The sequence below is a fragment of the Mirounga leonina genome, unplaced genomic scaffold, assembly GCF_011800145.1.
Source record: "Mirounga leonina isolate KUSES-001 unplaced genomic scaffold, KU_Mleo_1.0 Mir_170, whole genome shotgun sequence".
Classification (NCBI taxonomy): domain Eukaryota; kingdom Metazoa; phylum Chordata; class Mammalia; order Carnivora; family Phocidae; genus Mirounga; species Mirounga leonina.
In genome coordinates, this window is record NW_023270433.1 from 29,320,492 (window position 1) to 29,342,070 (window position 21,579).

The 21,579-nt window shown below is 42.0% G+C and overlaps 2 protein-coding genes across 2 annotated transcripts in view; both read left to right on the top strand.

Moving 5' to 3' along the window:
* Positions 1 to 21,579, top strand: part of GRIN3A (glutamate ionotropic receptor NMDA type subunit 3A) — a 152,979-nt gene that overhangs the window by 109,921 nt on the left and 21,479 nt on the right. The window contains exon 6 of the mRNA XM_035016184.1: positions 5,671 to 5,822. Coding sequence (XP_034872075.1) covers positions 5,671 to 5,822 — 152 coding nt within the window. The remainder of the gene's footprint in view (positions 1 to 5,670; positions 5,823 to 21,579) is intronic.
* PPP3R2 (protein phosphatase 3 regulatory subunit B, beta) lies at positions 20,588 to 21,458 on the top strand. Its single transcript, XM_035016187.1, has one exon. It carries the CDS (start codon positions 20,635 to 20,637, stop codon positions 21,145 to 21,147), a length of 513 nt encoding a protein of 170 aa, XP_034872078.1. The 5' UTR covers positions 20,588 to 20,634; the 3' UTR covers positions 21,148 to 21,458.

Consider the following 21,579-nt stretch of genomic DNA (forward strand, 5'->3'; position numbering starts at 1 on the left):
TCTATCTCTCTCTGACTCTCATGAATAAATAAAACAAACAAACAAACAAACAAATTTAAAAAAAAAAGAAAGTGTTAAGATAAATGAATACGTGTCCCAAATTTATGCATTGGAGTTAGCTGACAATAAAGGTCAAACGGGAAGAAAGAGTAATGGAACAGCACGGTAATGATTTGTGACCTTTCTGCCAAAGATCTTTGCCTGTTTTTTGAGTTTGTTCTTTTACTTGCTTCCCACTAATTATTTAATACAGTGCTTGGAGCACTGGCTCTGGAGTCCAAGCGCTTGGGTGAGAATAGAGTTGCTGTTACTCACTATGACCCATGGGACAAGTCATTTTATCTGTTCTTCAGGCCCCTCATCTGTATAATGGGTCTATGACTACCAACCTAGAGTGGAGTTGTGAAGGTTAAGTGAAATAATGCATGTGAAGCATGGACAAGCACGGAGTGCCCAGTAAATTATTGTTATTATTCAGTATATTGAATTAATAGACTGAGACTGATTCCCCAGAAAATTATCCTAGGATAGATAGCCCTCACATATCTCAGCTTCTCCCACACACTTCTCTTCCACTCTCATGTGTTGGGGGTAAGGGAAACCCATTTTTAAAGTCTACTCTACAGTTGGGGCTATTACAATATGTTCTCAACCATTGCCCCAGAGTAGCTAAATGTGGTATTCCAAGGACAAACAGCAAAAATGAATTAATCTTTCTTTCCTGAAGCCTTTTTAACCCTATCTAAGATCTCATTTTCAAAATATCTATTACCCAACTACATTTCAGGAAGATTCTTTTAGTCTATGAATTTCTAACTAGCCAAAATATATTTCCCCCACTCTTAGCTGAGTAAAGCTGATTTATCCATGGGGAAAAGATCAGAATTCTGTTCTGAAAATTGTTCTCTTGGGCTATTAAGCTGTATCCAATTTCCAGGGTGCCTGATGCCTTCATCTTTAGGGTTGAAGGATTCCATTTTGCTTCATCCATCAACCACAAAATAGTCAACCTCGTCTTTATTGCAAAGCCACGTTTCTAATGATAATGAAAGCAACTCAGGCTGCTAGGTTGAGTCAGCAATTTAAAAATAAGAATTCTTTGACCAATGAACACAATCAAATTTGAAAAGCAACCAATAAAGAGAAGGACAGAAATGAAACCTTCAAAGTTTTACTATTTTATGTTTCTGAATGAAATGGATTTTTATGTCTTTTAACAAATACCTCATCTAATCACCACATAACTTTTTTCCTGTGAGAAATTTCTCCCCTGGTTCTATATGCATAGTTTGTTTTAATTAGCTCATAATAACTATTATTGATGCTAATAATCATTTAAATGTCAATACTTAATATATGTATTAAAATAGAGAATTTAAAAGGACAGTAATCTATTTTTAGCAGTCAATTGCAAATTAACCTTGACGTGGTGGAGTAGAGTGATTTAATATTTATTATTTCCTATGTAGCAATGTTTTATAAATGTCCCTGCAACTTCAACATAGCTTTTTCCCTAAGGCATTTTTAATACTTTTGTTGTAGTGCCACAAATTCTATTCTTAGAATTATATAGATTTATCATAAGTATTAATTCCAGCTTTTTAAACTTTGCATCATGTATTTCTGTCTCATCTACCCCAAATGCCACTATCAAGAATCAATCTAAGATGCCTCCTCTCATCCTCCCATCGGGTAGCAAGTTCTCATTCCTCTGAACTCCATAAAGTTGTATCCATCCTCCTCATTGCATCTGGTTTTCATATTTGACCTTTATTGAATTTATGCATCATCTGTCTTGTTTTCCAGAAAAGTACTGTAACTTTCTCCCATGTTGTCTAGTTATTTATGTCTGCCTCATCGCCCCCATAGCTTCATAAGGATAGAATTGGTGTCTGAGTTAACTTGGAAACCTCTAGAGCCCTCGGCGGGGTATCTGGCACAGAATAAGCATTCAACATATGTTTGTGGAATTAATGAATGGATGAATAGGTGTGCAATAAGTGTGTATCAAGTGAAAACATTTCTGCCATTATTACACTAAGCTGGGCTGGAATTGTTGGCTTTGAGACAATTTTTAGAAGAAAGAGTATAGTCAGGGGGTGTCCTTGCTAATTAATTTCTCTTCTATGTAACATCATGTACCAGGTAGGGCAGCACTTACAATTTATTTCCACAACTTACTGAAAAGTTTATAAACAAAATCTGCCCATGAGTAATATATATTTTGTCTGCTGAAAACCAACTGTCAGTTTAGATGATTGTGGTTTTTTTACTGAATTGCCTGGTTTGGGGAGATTATATCAACATGATTTCAGTGATAGAGCCTGTGTTGGAGGGGAGGAAATAGGCCAAGTATTCCCTTGTCTTGGTCACATGCTACTCTGGACACAGTGGAAAGAGAATTGGTTTTAGACTCAAACAGACATACTTTCAAATGCTAGCTTTGCCACCTACGAGCTCGTGACCTTGGGCAGTTTATTATTCACTCTTTAAGTCCTAAAGTAATACATATCACGCTTAAGTTCTTATAGGGATTAGACACGTGTGGAATATTATCTGGTACACAGTAGGACTCAATATATTCTAGTTCTTGTTATTAAATTTCCAGAGTGATTTAACTCAACTACATACCACAGTCTAGTCTACAATCTTAGTCTAATGCATGATCTACAAAATGGGATAAGGTACATACAAAGTTTATTATAGTGCATAGTATTTGGTAATCTCTCAATACATATCAGAAATTGTTGTTGAAAATTATTGCCTCAGGGGGGAAAATACAGTAATATTCAGCAAACCTGGTCTAGTTATCCTGAAGATCAACCCACTTCCATCAGATAGTTCCAAGTCCTCCTACTATATGTTATATATGCCCCAGTTCTCTCTCATGGCATTTATCTCACTTGTAATGAAATAATCATTACATAGTGCAATAATAGCTATCTCCCTAATAGCGTATACACTCAATGATGGCAGGGCCTGTATCTGTCTTGCTCACTGCTAAATCCTGATCGCTTAACACAGTGCCTAGTCACTCAGTAAATATTTGTTGAATGAGTGAGTGATGAATGCATGAGTCAGTAAGTCATTGAATATTATTATACACATGACTAGTGTTGTGCTGACATGTAAATAAGTACTGAAAGAATGAACTTGCAGCTGAGTTGTCAATAGCATTCATTATAATAAAAGTTTCTAAAGAAAACTGCTTACTTCCTTATGGTTAGTTACCCATTATAAAAAATGTTATTTAATGATAACATCAGCAGAAGAACAGGCTGCCTATGTAAAGTCTTTTATTGTTGGTCTTGCTTTTCAAGCCAGAACTACTAGGCACAAAGTAGGCACTCAAAATAGCTCTTTGAATGGAAAATTCTAATCATGCTCTTGACATTGTCATCACTTCCCTGACTTGCCATTGTTAGGGAACAAACAAAATTATCAGGGGGGAAAAAAAACCATACAGCTCTTTAAAACTCAAAGATGTTTTCTGTTATTTATTTCTTCTCTTTTATTGGTTATAAACACATCTCAAGCCTCATTTTTTTAAAAAAGGATTTGTGTATACGCAATAAAAAAAATGGAACAAAAACTAATGTCCTTGGAAATAAATTGTAAGATAGAATAATTATAGCAAGTATTTGTTTTTATGAAGTATCTTTGAATTCTTGACAGCCTTTTAGTCTTTATCAGTGAAAAAAGAACGAGCTATACTCTTAATTTATCTTCCTCAATCACCCTGAGGGCAAAATGTCTTTTTTTGACTATGCTGTCCAATAGCTAAAGACAAATGTAGTTAATTAGCTCTTTCACATGGCTCATCAAAGAGCTTAATGGTGAATTAACAGTTTGGGAAGGAAGTAAAGCCACATAGAGCGAGGATACATAGTCCAAGCTGATTAATTAAACTCTGACAACACATTACATCCACCTTTGTGCTCCTCCGTCATCCTTTCCCCTGCCTCTCTTGCCTTAAATAACCACTGTCCTGGATATTTGGCTTATTAGTTCCTTGCTTTTCTTCTAACTGTACTTCTGCCACGTACATATGAATTCCTAAAAATATACTATTTTGTTTTGAATATGTTTACATTTACACAATGGATTCATGCTGTAATCTTCTGGGACTGATCTTTTTTACTCAGTATTGCTTGGAGTCATCCATATTATCCTATGTAGTTCTAATTCATATGTTTCACACTATATACTATTCCAATTATGTAATATTCCACAATTTATTTACCCATTCTCTTGTCAAAGAACATTTGGGTTGTTCCCAAATTTTTACTATTATGAACAGTGCCTCTAAGAACATTCTGGTACATATCTCCTGGTGTGGTTGTAGAGGAGCTCTTTAGAAATGTACTTAAAATTATTGGTCTTAGAGCATATGAATGTTCAACTACACAAAATAATAGCAAACTATTTTGGAGCACCTGGGTGGCTCAGATGGTTCAGTGTCTGCCTTCAGGTCAGATCATGATCCCAGGTTCCTGGGATCGAGCCCTGCGTCGGGCTCCTTGCTCAGCGGACAGCCTGCTTCTCCCTCTCCCTGCTGTTCCCCCTGCTTGTGCTCTCTCTCTCCCTCTCTCTCTCTGTCAAATAAATAATTAAAATCTTTAAAAAAATAACAAATTATTTTCCACAGTGGTTATATTAATTTGTATTCGCAGAAGCAACATATAAGTGATCTTATGACCTACATCTTAAGACCTACATCTTCTCCAACGCTTGGTCTTACCAGACTCTTTTTTGGGGGGGGCGGGGACAAGTTTTTGTGGATGTTTTAATTCTCATGCTATACTGTATGTTCACATGGTCTCATTATTAAAAAACTGACAAAAGTATTGCTGGAATTTCATCTTCATTTCTTCATGTTGGATGAAATTCCAGCAATAAGAAATGAACAAAAGATTGGAGCTGAAGACCTTAAGTGCTTGCTTTTTGCCCATTGACCAGAAAAGTAGAACTATCTGCATTATCTATGCAGCATGGGATTTTTGTTATTTTTACCTAAAGACTTCTCTTTTTGGTAATGACAAACGTGTTTAAAAAAAAAAATGCCTGGTTTTTCTCAATACACCTTTAAAGGTTTTTAAATTGTTTCATATCTGGTCAAGTTGAGATTTTTAAGAACCTCATTTTTAATTTGTAATAAAAGTTTACAACCTGATCTTTTTCAGAAAAGTCAACCAATGGCAAGCACCCGTTAATAAAGGTCTTAAATAATAATAATTTTAAAAAACTGACAAAAGTAAAAGAAGGTGATGCATGACCAATGACTAGAGAATGTCATAAACCAGAGGTTATATTTAATCCAATTTTGTGTGTTGAAGGTTCAGAGGAGGGGTTCTAGGAGAGGTGCGTAGGGAATCCTAGTCCTGGTAAAGTCTTCAAAGGTATCATCTCAAAATTATCTTGGGATGCCGTGTGCCACTGGAACACAATGCATAGCCCATTTCTCTCCTTTCCAGATTCATCTCTTCTGCTCAGAGAGGCAGCAGATGCATAGTCATCATACCTTGGACCTCTCTGAGTCCTTTGAAGGAAAGATGCTGAAAGCTTACCCTACCCTTGGTACCAGAGCTGATGACAATATCACACAAGTGTGTGACGCCCCTTAGGCTCCTCTCAGACGAAAAGCTGATCTGAGATTATATTTTCTTCTAGGGTATGGTATTGGTCTCCCACCCAACTCTCCACTGACCTCCAATATATCCGAGCTCATCAGTCAGTACAAGTCACATGGGTTTATGGATGTGTTGCATGACAAGTGGTACAAGGTGGTTCCCTGTGGGAAGAGAAGCTTTGCTGTCACTGAGGTAAGGAAAAAGTACGGATCATGTTGATGCTTTGTATGGCTTTACCTTGAAGACTATGAAGAAATCCGGTTACATGTGTCCTGTGGTCAATAATCCAGGCTATTACATCTACTAGAACTCACCATGATATTTGCATTACTCCTAACTTCACTTGAAGAGTGCCCATTCCGGTCGGAATTTTCAATAAGACAAGTTCGTCTTCGATTAAAATGTAATGTTATTTTGATGAATGAATGTCTGAATTTCCACTCTTTTTCTGTATGTTGTATCCACAAGCGCAGAAGAAACGCTGTTCGAAATACAGCAATAGTATCTGAGATTGTCATTAATAGTGTTTGGTTTAACTGTTAATTGCTGGACAGGATGTGGACTTCAGAATATCTTTCAAGATCTAATCAAAGCTAATTTCCCAGTGGTCCAACCATGAATCCTTTGTGGGTTTAGAAAAATAGAGACACCTTATGGGTAATTCTTAGATTACTGGATCATAGATTTTTTAAACTGAAAACAACCAATACCGTTCTTTTACAGATGAGAAGCTAATACCTAGAGAGCCTAAGTGATTTGCCCAAGGCACACAAATAGTCAGAATCTACATCTTTCTATTGCAGTGCTCTGCCTCTACAATGTAATTAGAAAGAAACCATCAAAGTAGATAATTGAGATAGGAGACTAAAAGATATAACAAGAACCATAGGTTCAGGTATTTAAGAGAGAAGCCAAATAAACTAGTAAAGGTCAGCCAGACATTAAAACAAACAAACAAAAAAAACACACCACAGCCAACAACAATAATGACTTCAGATATCCTCTGTTTTGGCAAATTTGTATTTCTACACAGACGCTTCTGAGCTCCGGAACCATATGCCTATCTTCCCGTTTGACATCCCCACTTGAATATCCTACAGGCGTCTCACATTTAACTTGTCAAAAACTGAACCTTTGATCTTCTCTCCTAAAACTGCTTTTCCTCCTGTGCTTCACATCTTAGGTAATGATGCCTCCGTCCATTCAGTTACTCATTCCAGAAACTGCCAAGGATCCTTCATGCCTCCCACATCTCACCTTCTGCATCCATCAACAAGCCATACTTTTCCCTTCTATAAAATATGTCTCAAGTATGCCCGTTTATCGCCATCTTCACTGTCATCGCTCTAGTTCAAGCCCTCATCCCTCATCTGGACCACTGCAAAAGTCTCCTAACTGCTCTCTGTTTTCATGCCTGCCTTTCTCCAATTTGTTTTCCACGCGGCAGATCACTCTTTTGCTTAGAAGTCTGCAGTGGGCTGCCATGTGAATTAGGGAACAATCTGAAATGCAGAACATGGCCTACAGTGCCCTGTGGGACTTGAGCCTGCCTACATCTTCAGTCTCATCTCATGCCACGTTCCTCCTGACTCACTACAGCCCCACCACCATGGTCATTTAATTTATTTTTTAAAAGATGTATGTATTTATTTATTTGAGAGAGAGAAAGAGAGAGTGCATGCAAGTGGAGGGAGGGGCAGGGGAAGAGGCTCTCAAGCAGACTCCACACTGAGCCCAGAGCCTGACGCGCGGCTTGATCTCATGACCCGGAGATCATGACTGGAGCCAAAACCAAGAGTAGGGTGCTCAACCAACTGAGCCACCCAGGAGTCCCCACAGTGGTCATTTTAGATAGAGACATGCCAGTGGCTTCCGTCTTGACATCTTGGCACATGCTGTTACATCCTTCTTCCCAAATACTCTTACCCCTGCCATTTACCAGCAAATGCCTCTCATTATAAACTCCCAGCTGAAATCTCACTTCTCCAGAGCCTGCCCATAATCCCTGTTCCAATCTGAATCATATCTTCCATCTCATTGAGAAGATAGTCATAGAGCAAAGATTTAAAGGAAGCAAAGAGGAAAATGGGGAATTAGGGAACTAGCCTGTTCTGTTTCTTACCATGTGGCAAAAGCTGTATTGGGGAAATTAACTCGTTGGTTCCTTCTACAGCCCTGTTAGGCAGACATTTTTATCTGTATTTGGAGAGGTTTGCATGGCTTTTTCTAAAAGAAGTAAAATTGGTCTTATACTGGTCAGCTGAATTAAGTCAGCCAAGAAAGCAAACAAACCAGTTGCTTCAGTTGTACAAAGCAACAATCACTTGGTGTTTTCTACCATTCGCTGTGACCATGGCTAACTCATGCCAAAATCTCCAAGTGATTCAAAGTCGACAGCAAGACGTTAGACATGACAAAAGGAGCTTCGCAGACATGTCCCCAGAGCCAGCCATATGGAATGATTTGCACCTCCTGGATCACACGCACACCTCTAGGCTGTTGTCATTTCAGAGGACCATCAGACGGGTATCAGCTGGAGGGACCATCTGACTCCACTGGACAAGCCTTTGAGGGTGCAGGGTTCTGCAGACTCAGAGAACCTAACTCCACTGGGCACATAGAGGGGAATGTCCTTTTGGAGACTAACATAAATCTATTTATTCGAGTATGAAAAGAGCTACTACAAAGCATGATAAATGTGAAGCCATACATTTCTGAACTTGTATCCTGAATCTACCAATTAACCACTGAATGACTTAACTGCTATTAGGTCTGAGTTTCCTCATCCATGAATGAATATGATAAAACCTGTCTTGCTATTTTGTTCTGAGAAGAGGAGATCATTTTGGGAAAGACCTAATAAGAAAACTGACACAGTAAGTAGTAAATAATGGAAGTGTTCATAGCTCCTCTCCCTCCATCAGAATTGCCTGAGGTTCATAGATATCTTCAGCTATCTTCCTGCAGCTCTTTTTAGAAGTGAGGAAACCTTCCCCCAAGGACCCTTAGTGGATTTCCTCATGTGTCATTGGCCAAAATGGTGTCATCTGCCCTGCATAATCCAATCAATGTGAGGGGAATGAGATCATCATGATAGATTAGACCAGTCATGACTCATCCCCTTGGACTGAAGATGGGCCAGCTTCCCTTGAAATGCATGATCACATAGAGAAGACCTAAACAAAAGCAGGATTCCATTAGGAAGAAAGAGATGGGAGAATGGATGCTGAATAAGCAATCACCCACCTCTTCTACACCCACTCAATCGATGGAAAAAGTTGCTTCCTCTCATCCCACCCACTTCCATTCATCTATACAATCAGGTATTTGGATTTTATCATCTGCAAGAGCCCTCCCAGCTTTGATCCAGTGATGATGGTTTCCCTTTATATTATCCTGAGAGAAGAGTATTGATATTCTTTACAGTATAGCATCATGGTTGAAAACAGGGGCTTTGGAGACAGTTCTGGATTTGAACCCTTTAAGCTCTGTGTTATGTTACTTGGCCATTCTGAGCCTCATCTTCTGCAAATTGGGGGACTTTATAGGATTGAGGTAAAAATTAAGTCAGATAATGCTTGTAAAATATTGAGCTTATGCCCAAATATGCTAACCACAAGGTCACTTACGTTAAGGATTTTGAAGTTTCACCATAAATGTTCCAGGACTGTGTGGACTTATCAGTAATCTCAAACAAAACCAAATTAAGTGTGGACAAATAAGAAGACAGATTTTGAATAACAATCAGCAGAAGCCAAACTCAAGGGAGGGGGATTTGGGGAAGTCTGGATGTAGTGAGCCAGGAGGAGTTGGATAAGAGACTGACATCAGGATCAAGTTATGGTTGTTAAGACAGCCCTGGGCCCACAGATCAGCTGAATTTGGAAGGGGAGAGAGGTAGGAGTGAAGAGAGTGGGAGATGTATATTCTTAATTAGAACCTCAGGGACCGAAATGAAAGAAGATTCTGTGTGTGTGGTGGTAAGAGAGCCACCCTGAGCCTCAGGGAATGTTCTGAACACACATGGAGCTATTCGTTCTGAAGAACGGTGCTCTGCACTATGGCAGCTCCTGGTTTATGCAATAACTACTCTATGATGAGACTCAGGTATGTCCTGGAGGGCACCTCTCCCAACAGGGGCTCTTGAGGAAGATGTTCCTCTGTTTATTTCTGACCTGACCTCCCATTTCCCAGATCAAGTCCCAGCCTATATATGTTGCCACAGAGTAATTGAACACCCTTGCCCTCCGAAAAAATATCCTAGTTTGGCTAATGAGTAATCTGGTCACCTAGTAACACGACATGAAAGATGGTTTTTCTTCCTATTTCTGGTAATTGGACATTAGTACTTTGTCCCCTGTGAGAACCTTGATTTATTCACCTCCCATCTCTTGGCAACCCCAGAGCTGTCTAGCTGCAGTCTCTCTGGAAGATAAACTCATGTTTTTTAATTCCAGGGCTTTATCCGGTCCCCAGAGTTGCCTAGAAAATTGCAGGTCCAGTTCTGCCGGCCAGACTTCAGCAATTCTCAGAGGAATTTTAAATCGACCTCAGATGTTTCTCCATGGTCCTCCTAGCACAACTCTGCCTGTGCCCACGGCAGACTCATTGGCACTCAGTTCCACTGGGGAAAACATATGGCAGACTTTAAGTTCCTCCATTTTCTTTTGATACAGGGAAAAAAAAAAATGTCATTTTTTGGTGAAGTCACGGAGTGAATTTAGAGTTCCAGAGCAACCGTTTTGTGAAATCTGTTATTTGCAAACCAGGAAAAGGAAGGTGGCAGATTACAGCTTAGCAAACTCCCAAGATTCTTCAAGAAATTAAGATCTATGATGATACCTTTTTTTTGAAAGTCTCTTTTAAATAATGGATCGAGTAAATAATTGGTTGAAACTTTCAACCAACTGCAAATAGCAAAGGAGAGGAAATAGTGGTCTTGGCAGAGAATGGATAGCACACTCAAAGAGTCCGAGGAATTTCCAAGAAACCATTTGCAAAGGTATGGTTTAAGGAAACCAACAGAAAGAGTACATTCTCCCAGGGCAAGTAAAGTGGAAGAGCAATTACCACATCAGGCTCAAAGGAAAAAACGGAGAGAGCCATTCCTAGAACCCGGGGGGAGGGGATAGCAGAGGGCTTTCTAACAGGAGCTGTAGTCTGACGAGGAACAAAGCCAACCTGCAGTGACCTGGCTGGGAGATGGCCAGAGAATAAATACCTGACCTCAGCTCCTCTAACCTCTTCATCTCCTACCATGGCCTTAGATCAAGGGAGCCTGTCAGTGTGGTCCACAGAGGACCTCCCCAGGGCACAAAGCTGGATGGAGAAAGGTGGAGAGTGGGTCTGGAAGGGCAAAAGAATGTCCAGCACAAACTCTCACAGCAGATGAAGATGGGGGATGGGACTGCTAGAGGAATGTGCCCGCAGCCTGACCATCTGAGAATGTGTAGCTTCTGCACCCAAACACAGGTCCAGCCTGCAGGGAGATAGACAGCTCATGCCTTGCCTTGGTCAGAAAGAGAAGAGAAGTACAACCACCGGGACAACACTGATCTTGGAAGCCAGGCCACCCTGGCTCTACCATGACTATGAGGAGGCGCTTTATGTCCTTGGAAAGGTTACGTAACCTCTCTCAACTTCAGTTGAATCCGTATCTTGCTGGATTGTTACAGGGTTTTCTGCCTCTGAATCCAAGGGTCTCCTTGTTGAGTGCTGAGGTAAACAAATACATACTAAGCAGGAAGTTGAGCATTGCCATGAAAGGAGTTCCATCTCTAGAATTCAGAGGCCTTGATTACATGGTATAAGGAAAAGGAGAAGTAAAGTTTGGAACAGTATAAAAGTAAATCATTGTACTTTTCAGTGTTTCTTAATATCAAGGAAAGTGCACGATAGGAAACTCTGCACCATTCCATCTCTGAGCTCATCCTCAACTTGACCTTCATTCCATCCTTGAAATTACTCCATCCATGGCCTCCCCAGTCCTGAACTTCATCTAATAAGGGACGGGACCACTGGGAAGGAATGAAGTGAGATGTCTGCTAAGCTCATTATTAGTTTGTTTTTTAAAGCTGAAGTTAAATGGTTTGTTTTCAAGAGCACTGTAGAGGTGCAAATGTAAAAATAACCCATTTCAAAATTATCTACATCACAAAGTCATGAACACAAACTACTTAACCTCTTTAAATTTCCTCTGCTCAATGGAGAGAACAATATTTGATGCTCCTGGCTTGGTGTAAGAAACAGAGATAACGTACATAAAAGTGCCTGACATCTACAAACGTAGGTGTTGAGTGAATGGTAGTTGTCATATTTGTCTTGACTCTGACATGAACCAACTGAGTGACCTTCAGCACATCCCTAAAGTTCTCTAAAGCTTGTTTCCTCACCTTAAGATTGAGCTGTGTAGCATGTTTGGCTTAGAGAATGCTGTAGTTCCCAGGCTGATATGACAGGTTTGGAGGGATCCTGACCTAAAAGATACAGATCCTGGGACACAGAGAAGGACAGACTGGCTGGCCTCCAGTCTGGGCTCTCCATCTCTGACCACTGCCCCAGAACACCAAAATGTGCATCCCATATGAAACTTCTTAATATTTGTTCACTGAGAAAATGGAGTTTTCTCCAGGTAAATCCATTCTTCCCTCCATTAATTTTTTGTTGGGAGGAGGAAAGGGTTAGTCAACTCTACATTGAAAGCCAAATAGATCACACAAGTCACATCAAGAAACTTCAATGCTGGTCAGTTTTCTTTCCAGTTTGTCTTTAAAAACGCAAAGGAAATGGCTTGGGGGTGGGAGAGGGGTGAGTTTTAATGCAGTCTTTTCTGCTCTTGACAACTAGGTCACATCTCAACAGCCTCCTGCCCCTCTCATCCCTACCCCTTCCTTTTTCAATTTAAAATGTCACTGCTATTCAACCTGATGAAAGTTATGGTGAGGCAAGGAGAGTTAATGACTGTAGATTGCTTTAAATTAAAATCCCGTGTATCGGGAGCCACCTTGACAGCTGAGTGCTTCCCTTGGCATAGCCTAAGTAATTAAGTTTCATATTTAAGCCAAGCATAAGGTCAGATGGATCCTATCCAGGTAATGCTTTGTGCTGAAGAAGCACAAAGCCGTACGTATGTCCTTTTATGACGTGGAGTGGAATTGCGCATGGAGAAAGGGAGGCCAATCTCCAAAAGGCCTCACCTTCTTATACTCTGCTACCAAAATGAATTCATTCATTCATTCCTCCATCCATGCATCCATCCATACAGATATGTATTGAACGCCTGTGTGCCGGCCCTGCATCAGGAGCAGCTGATGCAGAGATGAGTACAGAACTCACAGGCAGGGAGACAGACCTGTGAACAAACCCCTGATGCCACACCGTCACAGGAGCAGCAGGAGAAGATACAAGGTAGAGCAGTGACACAGGCAAGCCCATGAATCACTCATGGAAGAGCAAGAATGAATCCGAGAAGGCTTCCTGGAGGAGGTAACCCCTGTCGGGGGAAGAACCCTCCAGTCAGAGCATGACCAAGACACTGAGGCATGGAATTACAAACAGTGCAGTTCAGCCCCACCCTTTAGAGACACTGCACCCAGTGATGCTGGATGGACAGGACTTTATGACCTCCTCAGGGATGCTGATATCGTACGTAGATGACCACCTTTCCTTGTGTTCTGCCTTACAGCTCCCCTGCGACCCCCACAAGAGCAGACACATCTTTTTAAATCTCCATATGGAAGGCAGTCTGAAATAATTGAAAAAATTTCAGCTCCGAATTAGACATACTGAGGTTTGACACCCCGCTCCATCCCTGTGTGTCCATGCAAGCCATGCAACTTCTAAAACTTCAGATCCTTACCCCCAAACTGGGGATAATAATAGAATATACCTATAAGTAGTGAAATATATTTAATGAGCTATTTTAGGAAGAATGCTTAGCTTAATAAATGTTCCCTCCTCTTCCCCTGAGTATAGAATTATGTGTACAGAAGAAAAAATATTTGGTAAATTACAAGCGCATGCAGGAAATTACAGTTGGTGCACCCGCCCTTTTGGACCCATCTCCAAGAAAGCAGGAGCATCTTACAGTTAACAAGCATCTTACAATTCCAACGTAAAGATTCTTTTATGTGTTATTTACATATGTTATAAAACTGAAGACTGTTTTACTGGAGGACTTGAGAAATACATGATTCTGGAATTTTCTACCTTGCAAAGTGCTGAATTAACCAGATTATCGTATCATGTGGTTCCTTTCTTCCAACTCAGCTTCTAGGTTTGAGTGGGGAAACACTTGTGCAGACCATTACGATACACTTAAATCAGATTTTTAGAGAAACAACAGTAACTATTTTCTTTAAATGTGATCAGTGGTATTTCCAAGTCAGGTGACTGGGTGGGCAGGCTGGAGCCCTACAATTCTCCCCTGTTGCTTTCCTCTCATGCCACATCATCACAAAGGTGGGACTGTTACTCTGTTGCTCTCTGCTTACAATAGATGACAGAAGTTGAAATTCTGCTACAAGGAAAACTAATTCCAGCCAGTGCCCTCTTCACCCTTGTTAATGACCAAGTAAACAGACCTCATGGAATAAGGGTCTCTTCCTTTGTATACCAGAGATGCTTGGGCATAAAATATACCCAAGACCGAATACTGTTAATAGTTTTTGCTTTTTCCCTTGGTTACATTCAATGGACTCATGAATATTTATGAATATGGTTATTTACTATGCAACTAAAAGGTGTGAACAGTGTTCAAACTGATTAGGACTATTGTGAGAGATGGTCTTCCTTCCACTTTTTGAGATTTCCATACACTGAAATCTATAGGGGAATCACATGAAACGGGACTCCTCCCTAATTATTCCCGGTGCTAATAAGTAGTTGCTTCCAGGCTCTCAAGATTCTGGCTTGAAAAAAAACAGAAAGCTTGGAAATGTGTGAAGATTGCCATCTAGTGTCTGTGATGTGAAAGTGTCACAAACTATCAGAAAAGCCATCTCTCTTGTTCCTCACAAACATCGTTAACCAAGTCTAAGAAGGTGAGAAATTGCCCTCACATTCCCTCTGTCACGTCCAAGGTCTCTGAAGACACTCTCTCCCGATGGAGCTGTCGGAGTTGGTGGAATTTCAGGACACGTTAGATGAGAAGGCAGCATCGTGGGGGAGCCCAGGGATCCGTAAAGGGTGCCCCTCTCATCACACATCATAGGTGGCTTCCTGCAACATCTGAGCACAGGGCTGGTTAGCCCGAGAAGTCAGTGCAGTGCCATGTGGAGCCTCACCTCTGCCCCCTCCCTCTATCCGTGTCCAGTAAGACGTCAGGTCTGGTTGGTATGGGTTGAATTATGTCCCCCAAAAAGACATGTTGAGGTTCTAATGAACTAACCCCTGGTACCTCAGAAGGAGGCCCGGTTTGGAAACAGGATCATTGCAGACAGGATTAGTTAAATTGAGGCGTGGTCACACTATAGAAGGATGGGTCCCTGATCCAACATGCCCAGCGTCCTTATAAGAGGACAGTCATTCTGGGGAGGCAGACACAGGGAGAACACCATGACCATGAGGCAGAGATTCGATTTATGCAGCTGCAAACCAAGGGATGCCAAAGACTGCCAGCAAACCGTCATATGCTCGGAATCCGCAAAGAAGTAGTCCTCTACAGGTTTCAGAGGGAATACGGCCCTGCTGACGTCTGGAGTTCAGACTTCTCTAGTCTCCAGAACTGGGAGACAGTCAACTTCTGTTTAAGCCCCCAGTTTGTGGTTCTTTGTTATGACAGCCAAGCAGATGGGTACCCCTGGCCTTTCACCTCCAGCACCTCTTTCAGCCTGCCGCACTCTCCGAGCATGTGTGGTCGTCCTCGGTGGCTGGCTGCTCGTCTCTCCCCTGTTCAGTTCACCCTTCACAATGCCAGAGTCATCTTTCTAGAATAGAATCCTGATTCAGTCACTCTTGTGCACTTTCAGTCACCTTTGTGTGTCCTATAGAAACCAAATGTCTTGGCCAAATATTCAAACTCCCATTGATCTGGTTCCTTCCATTTCACTTTGGTATTTTACTCAGGTACTTCAGCCACATTGCACCAGGTGCTGCCATCCCCACCTGCTCCCTTTCCCACTTCTGTGGTTACGGTACCTGTCCCCCTTGTCTTTGTCAGGATCAAACAGTAGTACTTCTTGCAAAGAAAAGTCTTTCTCCATTTGTCCCCAGCAAGAATTCTAGGAATTCCTAACCACATCTCGGTTCTCTGAATTCTTATAGCTCTTAGCCTTTACCTTTCTGATGACATCCTGCCTTTTCCATCGTGTGTTATAATTAATTACAACTTCCTGATGCCTCAAGTCACTCAGCAGTCAGTAAGCTTTCTGAGTAGGGACCATCCCTGAATGCTGTCAGTGCTCTACATGTTGAAGAAACACGATTGGATAAGTGATGCCCTGTAAGGAATGACTGAATAAACGTTGCACTTTCTTCAGTGTCTTGGGGACGGTCAGACATTTCTTCACTTCATCTAATACCATGCTCTCCTGCAACCTCCCTGTTCTGGCCACAGTGGTGTTTTTCAAGTTCGCCTACTTGATATGCTCCTCCTGCCCCAGTGCCTTTGCACATGTCGTTCCTTCTTCCCAGAACACTCATCCCTGCCCAGAACAACTGGTTAATTTCTTCTTCTCCTTAATATTTCAGCTCAGTCATCACTTCCCCAATTAAGCTTTAGTTCCTCTTTCTGACTGGATCAAATTCCCATTGTGTGAACTCCCCTGACACCACAAATCACTATTGTGTTACCTCTTACCTGCAACACTCACCGCAGGTGCCCCTTTAACATTTCTGGACATGATAATTTGGTTAATGTCCATTGTCCCTGCAAAACTATAAGCTCTATGAGGACAGAGACAGCTGGAAGAGTATCTGCTTTGGATCACCACAGTATGCCTCTCGTATTGTAGATGTTCAATAAATATTTGTGGAGAAAACAAATGAATGGTTGAGTGTATCTGCATGTATGTATATGTAAACAGTCTATTAAAATTTTCCAGGCAAGCCTAAAGTAGGCAATAATTATAACATCTATCATTTGGTACCTACTACATGCTAGGCACGGGGCCTAATTCTTTAATGTGTGCTATCCCATTTAATCCTGAAAATGATGCTATGAGTTAGCAGTTGTCCCTGTTTTCCAGATGAGCATGATTCAAATAAATAATTCTGCCCAAGATCAGAGTTGTTAAATAGCAAAACGATGATTGAATACCCGTGCTCATATTAAACACCATGCCAGAATTACAAAACAATATCAAACATATTATTCTTGATCCTTTTGAATACACATGATAAACATAAAAGACTGACCAAATTGCACTACATCCTTCCAGTCATACTCTTTATTAAATTGTGGATTTCTCAATAGCAAAACTATATATTTCTCAAGGGGCTGTATCTTGTTTACCACAGAAGACCCATCAGCTGACACAGAGCCTGGCACACAGTAGGTGTTCGATATATATTTGAACTTGAAACAAAGTTTGTCACATCCAAGAAAAACAAAACGCATATAGCCAGAGCCAAACATCTGCTTTGGAGAAAGCAAATAGAGGAGTAAGAAAGGGACAAGAAAGAAGATAGGGTACAAAAGGTATTGAGAACCTACTGTCCACCGGAATGCTATTTTAGATGGCTTTTTTATTATTTGAGATGTTCTCTCACTTAAACCTAAAATAACACTATGACGCCATTATATTATTCCTGCTTTGCAGGTGAGAAATCTGATGCTCGGTTTTAAACTCAGGGCTATGTGGTCCCACAGTCTGTAGGATGGCTAACCCCAACACAAATTGATGTTAATATGATGATTGACAACATCACAGATAGGTGAGGGTTTCCAGGTCAAGGTCAACAACCCACCGCCTGGGAATCTCCCAGAATGACTGTGATACTGCTCAGAAACCCATTCTCCTGACTAACTTGAAAGATGAGGCCTTACATGAGCCACAGGACTCATCACTTCCATTTTTGTTGATTTTATTTTCCATTGGCAGTTATTTTTGCACATGACCATCTCATAGTTCTTTCCCTGAAAACTCTTGAGGAAAAAAATAATGACTTGCTGAAATGGAAGTGCCATCCGGCTCCTGATTTCTTCCGGAACAGTCAACCCTTTTAATTTACTTAGTGCAGTGAATGTCCGAAGGTCCAGATGCCTCCACAGTGATAAACAGAAAGAGTAACAGTGAAAATGACTAGGAATAACAGCCAGAGAAAATTGAATCAATGGCATTGAGCCCCATAATAATGCTGAACTACGAAGTTTATGAAATGTGGAGCAATGGGGAACTCAATTTCACATTGACTAAAACTTAAGATCCAGCATGACATTGCATCCTCTGCAGGGCAGGAGTAAAGCAATTCTTGGTTGCACCCTGAATTGTTTTAGTGAAATGGTACCATCTTCCTGATAGTGTCTGTTCGACCATGAGTTAACTCTTGTGACAATACTTCTCTTATGTAACATTTCTTTTTTTTTTTTAAGATTTTATTTATTCATTTTAGACACAGAGATACAGAGAGAGAGAGAGAGAGAGCATGAGCAGCGGGAGAAGCAGAGGGAGAGGGAGAAGCAGGCTCCCTCCCGAGCCAGGAGCCCAATGTGGGGCTTGATCCCAGGACCCTAGGATCATGACCTGAGCCGAAGACATACGTTTAACCATCTGAGCCACCCAGGCGCCCCTCTTATGTAACATTTCTATATGCATTCCTGCATCTCGCTCTCAGAATAACCACATGCAGTGGAGAAGGCAGTTATAATTACTATCACCATTTTACAGATGAGGACACTGAGGCTGGGGCAGGAATGTCTCCTCTAAGGGCTCACAGCTAATCTGAGCAGAGCAGGGACTGGAACCTGGTCCACTGAATTCTTTTTTTTTGGAGATTTTATTTATTTATTTGACAGAGATAGAGATAGCGAGAGCAGGAACACAAGCAGGGGGAGTGGGAGAGGGAGAAGCAGGTTTCCCGCTGAGCAGGGAGCCCGATGCGGGGCTCGATCCCAGGACCCTGGGATCATGACCTGAGCCGAAGGCAGACACTTAACAACTGAGCCACCCAGGCGCCCCTGGTCTGCTGAATTCTTATGCTCTCTCCACTACCCTTCACTACCTCCTAATAAAACACAGAGGAATAGAGGAATACACTTACTAAAGTTTCCACACTAATATCTCCTTTCCAAATGACGACCATCAGGGGTACGTCAGTGAGGACTCCAGAAGTGTGCTTGATGGGTCAGTGAGGTCCTCGAGCCTGCGATTGAAGGTCTGCAGTCAGTCCTCAAGGAATGTGCTGAACTGGGGGAGCCAAAGCTAATGCTGAGGGACGTGCTTAGAGCAATGAGTGACGCGCTGCACGTGGTACCAAGGAATGCTCATTAAATGACACGCATACATGTGAGGACCCTGGCTGCCAACTGTTCATTCTTTAAGACTTCATCTCCACCAGCAGGGGCAATAGGACTGAAATTAGTAAGAATAATAATGATGATAATGATTTATCATATTGGCTAATACCAGCTTTAATCCTCATACAGCTGTACAAAATGTATGATTAGCCCCATTTCACAGATGGGAAAACATGTTAAGCAAGTTGTTTAAAGCCTTACTGCTACTAAGCGGGCAGTTCAGAGCTGATGCGGGGTTGTTCTGTTTAAATTTTTTCCATCCTGTCATGCTTCTTTCAGATCTAGTTCATTCAATCAGTTGGGATAATAATTCGGTCGTTAAATATTGCAGCCTACGAAACTTCCCTTTCCCCTTGAACTGTCCAGCTCTTGGGTGAGGTGTCCCATAGCTCTGTGGTGCCAGTTTCAGCACAGTTGCCTTTAGAGTGATATTTTGGCTGAACTTAAAACACAAAGAAGGTGCTAGCATTTTTTACGTGAATGTGTGCCCCCTTCAGTTTGATTTAGTGGCCTGGGGTTCCCCCTAGTCCCTGTGAACTGCATTGCTCTTGAGTCAAATTTACTTCTTATGCATTTGGAGTAACTGATGTGCTCCTAAAGGAAGAAGGAATAGGGGGTGGGGGGCGCATGAGATTCATGTTTAACAAAAAGAACAAATCCAGTTTAAGCAAAGAGGAAAGAGTGAGACAGCAGAAGGACCACTCAAAACATGCAACAGCCTTCTCAAAACATGCAAAAGCCTTCTCTGCGCACATTACAGCCATTCCAAACGTGGTCCGCAGGATGGCCACCAGGCTCTGGTTCAAAAAAGATGAAGACCAGCCATAAGATGATGGCTTCCAAGTATCCGGGCAACCAAGGCTATATTCTTGGGAACTGTGTTTTCTTGAAAGATGCCCCGAATTCAGCATTGTGTATATTCCTCAGGAATATGTTACCACTTTTCGGTGATCGTGTGAGAAATTCTGTGTGATATCTGGGTGGTCTCTTACAAAGACCCTGAACCCCATGTCTTGAAAAAGGTCAGGGACCACTGTACCAGAAGGATGTCAATTCTGGTAGAGAATTTAGGATATATGTATAAGATCGACGCTTTAATGTATTACCTCATTTAGTCCTTGCACTAGGCCGGCGAAGAAGCATGAAGAGCCCGTGACTGCAGTTCGCTCAGTCATTCTGTACATACTGATTAAGCACATACCGCATGTCGGGCACTGTGCTGGGGACACTGCCCTTTTGGAGTTTACTAAGGAAAAGTGAGGAAGTGAGAAGATAAAATATTAGCAAGGGAACTAGGGAGAAAAGAAGGAAGGAGGGCGGAGCAGCCTGTCAGCCTGTCGCTCTCCTGGGGGTCCATCTCCCCAACCTCCACCCCGCTCCGCTCTCTCCTACCTTCTCCCCGTCCCTCCCCTCCCTGCTCCATCGCTTCCATCAGGTGGAGGGGGGGACCGCGAGCCCTCCAAGCCTCCGCCCCCCCACCCCCCACCCCACCGCGCAACCGTCAACCCGCCCGCGCCCACCGCCCTTGGGAGCGGTGCTGCGTCCACAATGGGAAATGAAGCCAGTTACCCGGAGGAGATATGCTCCCGCTTCAACACCGATGAAATTAAAAGGCTAGGCAAGAGGTTTAAGAAGCTGGACTTGGACTGTTCGGGCTCTCTGAGTGTGGAAGAGTTCTTGTCCGTGCCCGAGCTGCAGCAGAACCCGTTGGTGCAGCGAGTGATCGACATCTTCGACACCGACGGCAACGGAGAAGTGGACTTCAGGGAGTTCATCCTGGGGGCCTCCCAGTTCAGCGTCAGGGGGGACGAGGAGCAGAAGTTGAGGTTCGCCTTCAGCATCTACGACATTGATAAGGATGGCTTCATTTCCAACGGGGAGCTCTTCCAGGTGCTGAAGCTGATGGTGGGCAACAACCTGAAGGACTGGCAGTTACAGCAGCTCGTGGACAAAACCATCATCATCCTGGATCAGGATGGAGACGGGAAAATATCCTTCGAGGAATTCAGCGCTGTGGTGGGAGGCCTGGAGGTCCACAAGAAGTTGGTGGTGATTGTGTGAGCTTTTAAGAGCACCACCCACCAACTCTTACTTCCCTTTCTGTCTCTTTTAAGATCAGCTCAAGGCAGCCCAGCAGCTGTCTCTCTGACTTATTTGGAAGTGTTTCTCTTTGTAAAGCCACATTTTTCTAACACGAACCTCATGACCAACTCTGTGTTGTTAATTCTTTTTCTCTCAATGATTCAGGGTAACACCCTGATTGGGGAAGACCAAGATGAAGGAGAATGGTGGGGAAAGAAAATCAAAAGGCCTTTCTAAACATCCTTTTCTGTGTTTTGATTCAGAAACCAAACTATAGAGTCAAGAAGAACTTTAAAAATCCAAAAATAAGAAAATATACATATCTTTGCCTTTATTCTCATAGTTTTATAGATGGGAGGAAATTGCACAATTTAAATCAGGTGAACTCTTCATTTACTCGTATCCAGGTTC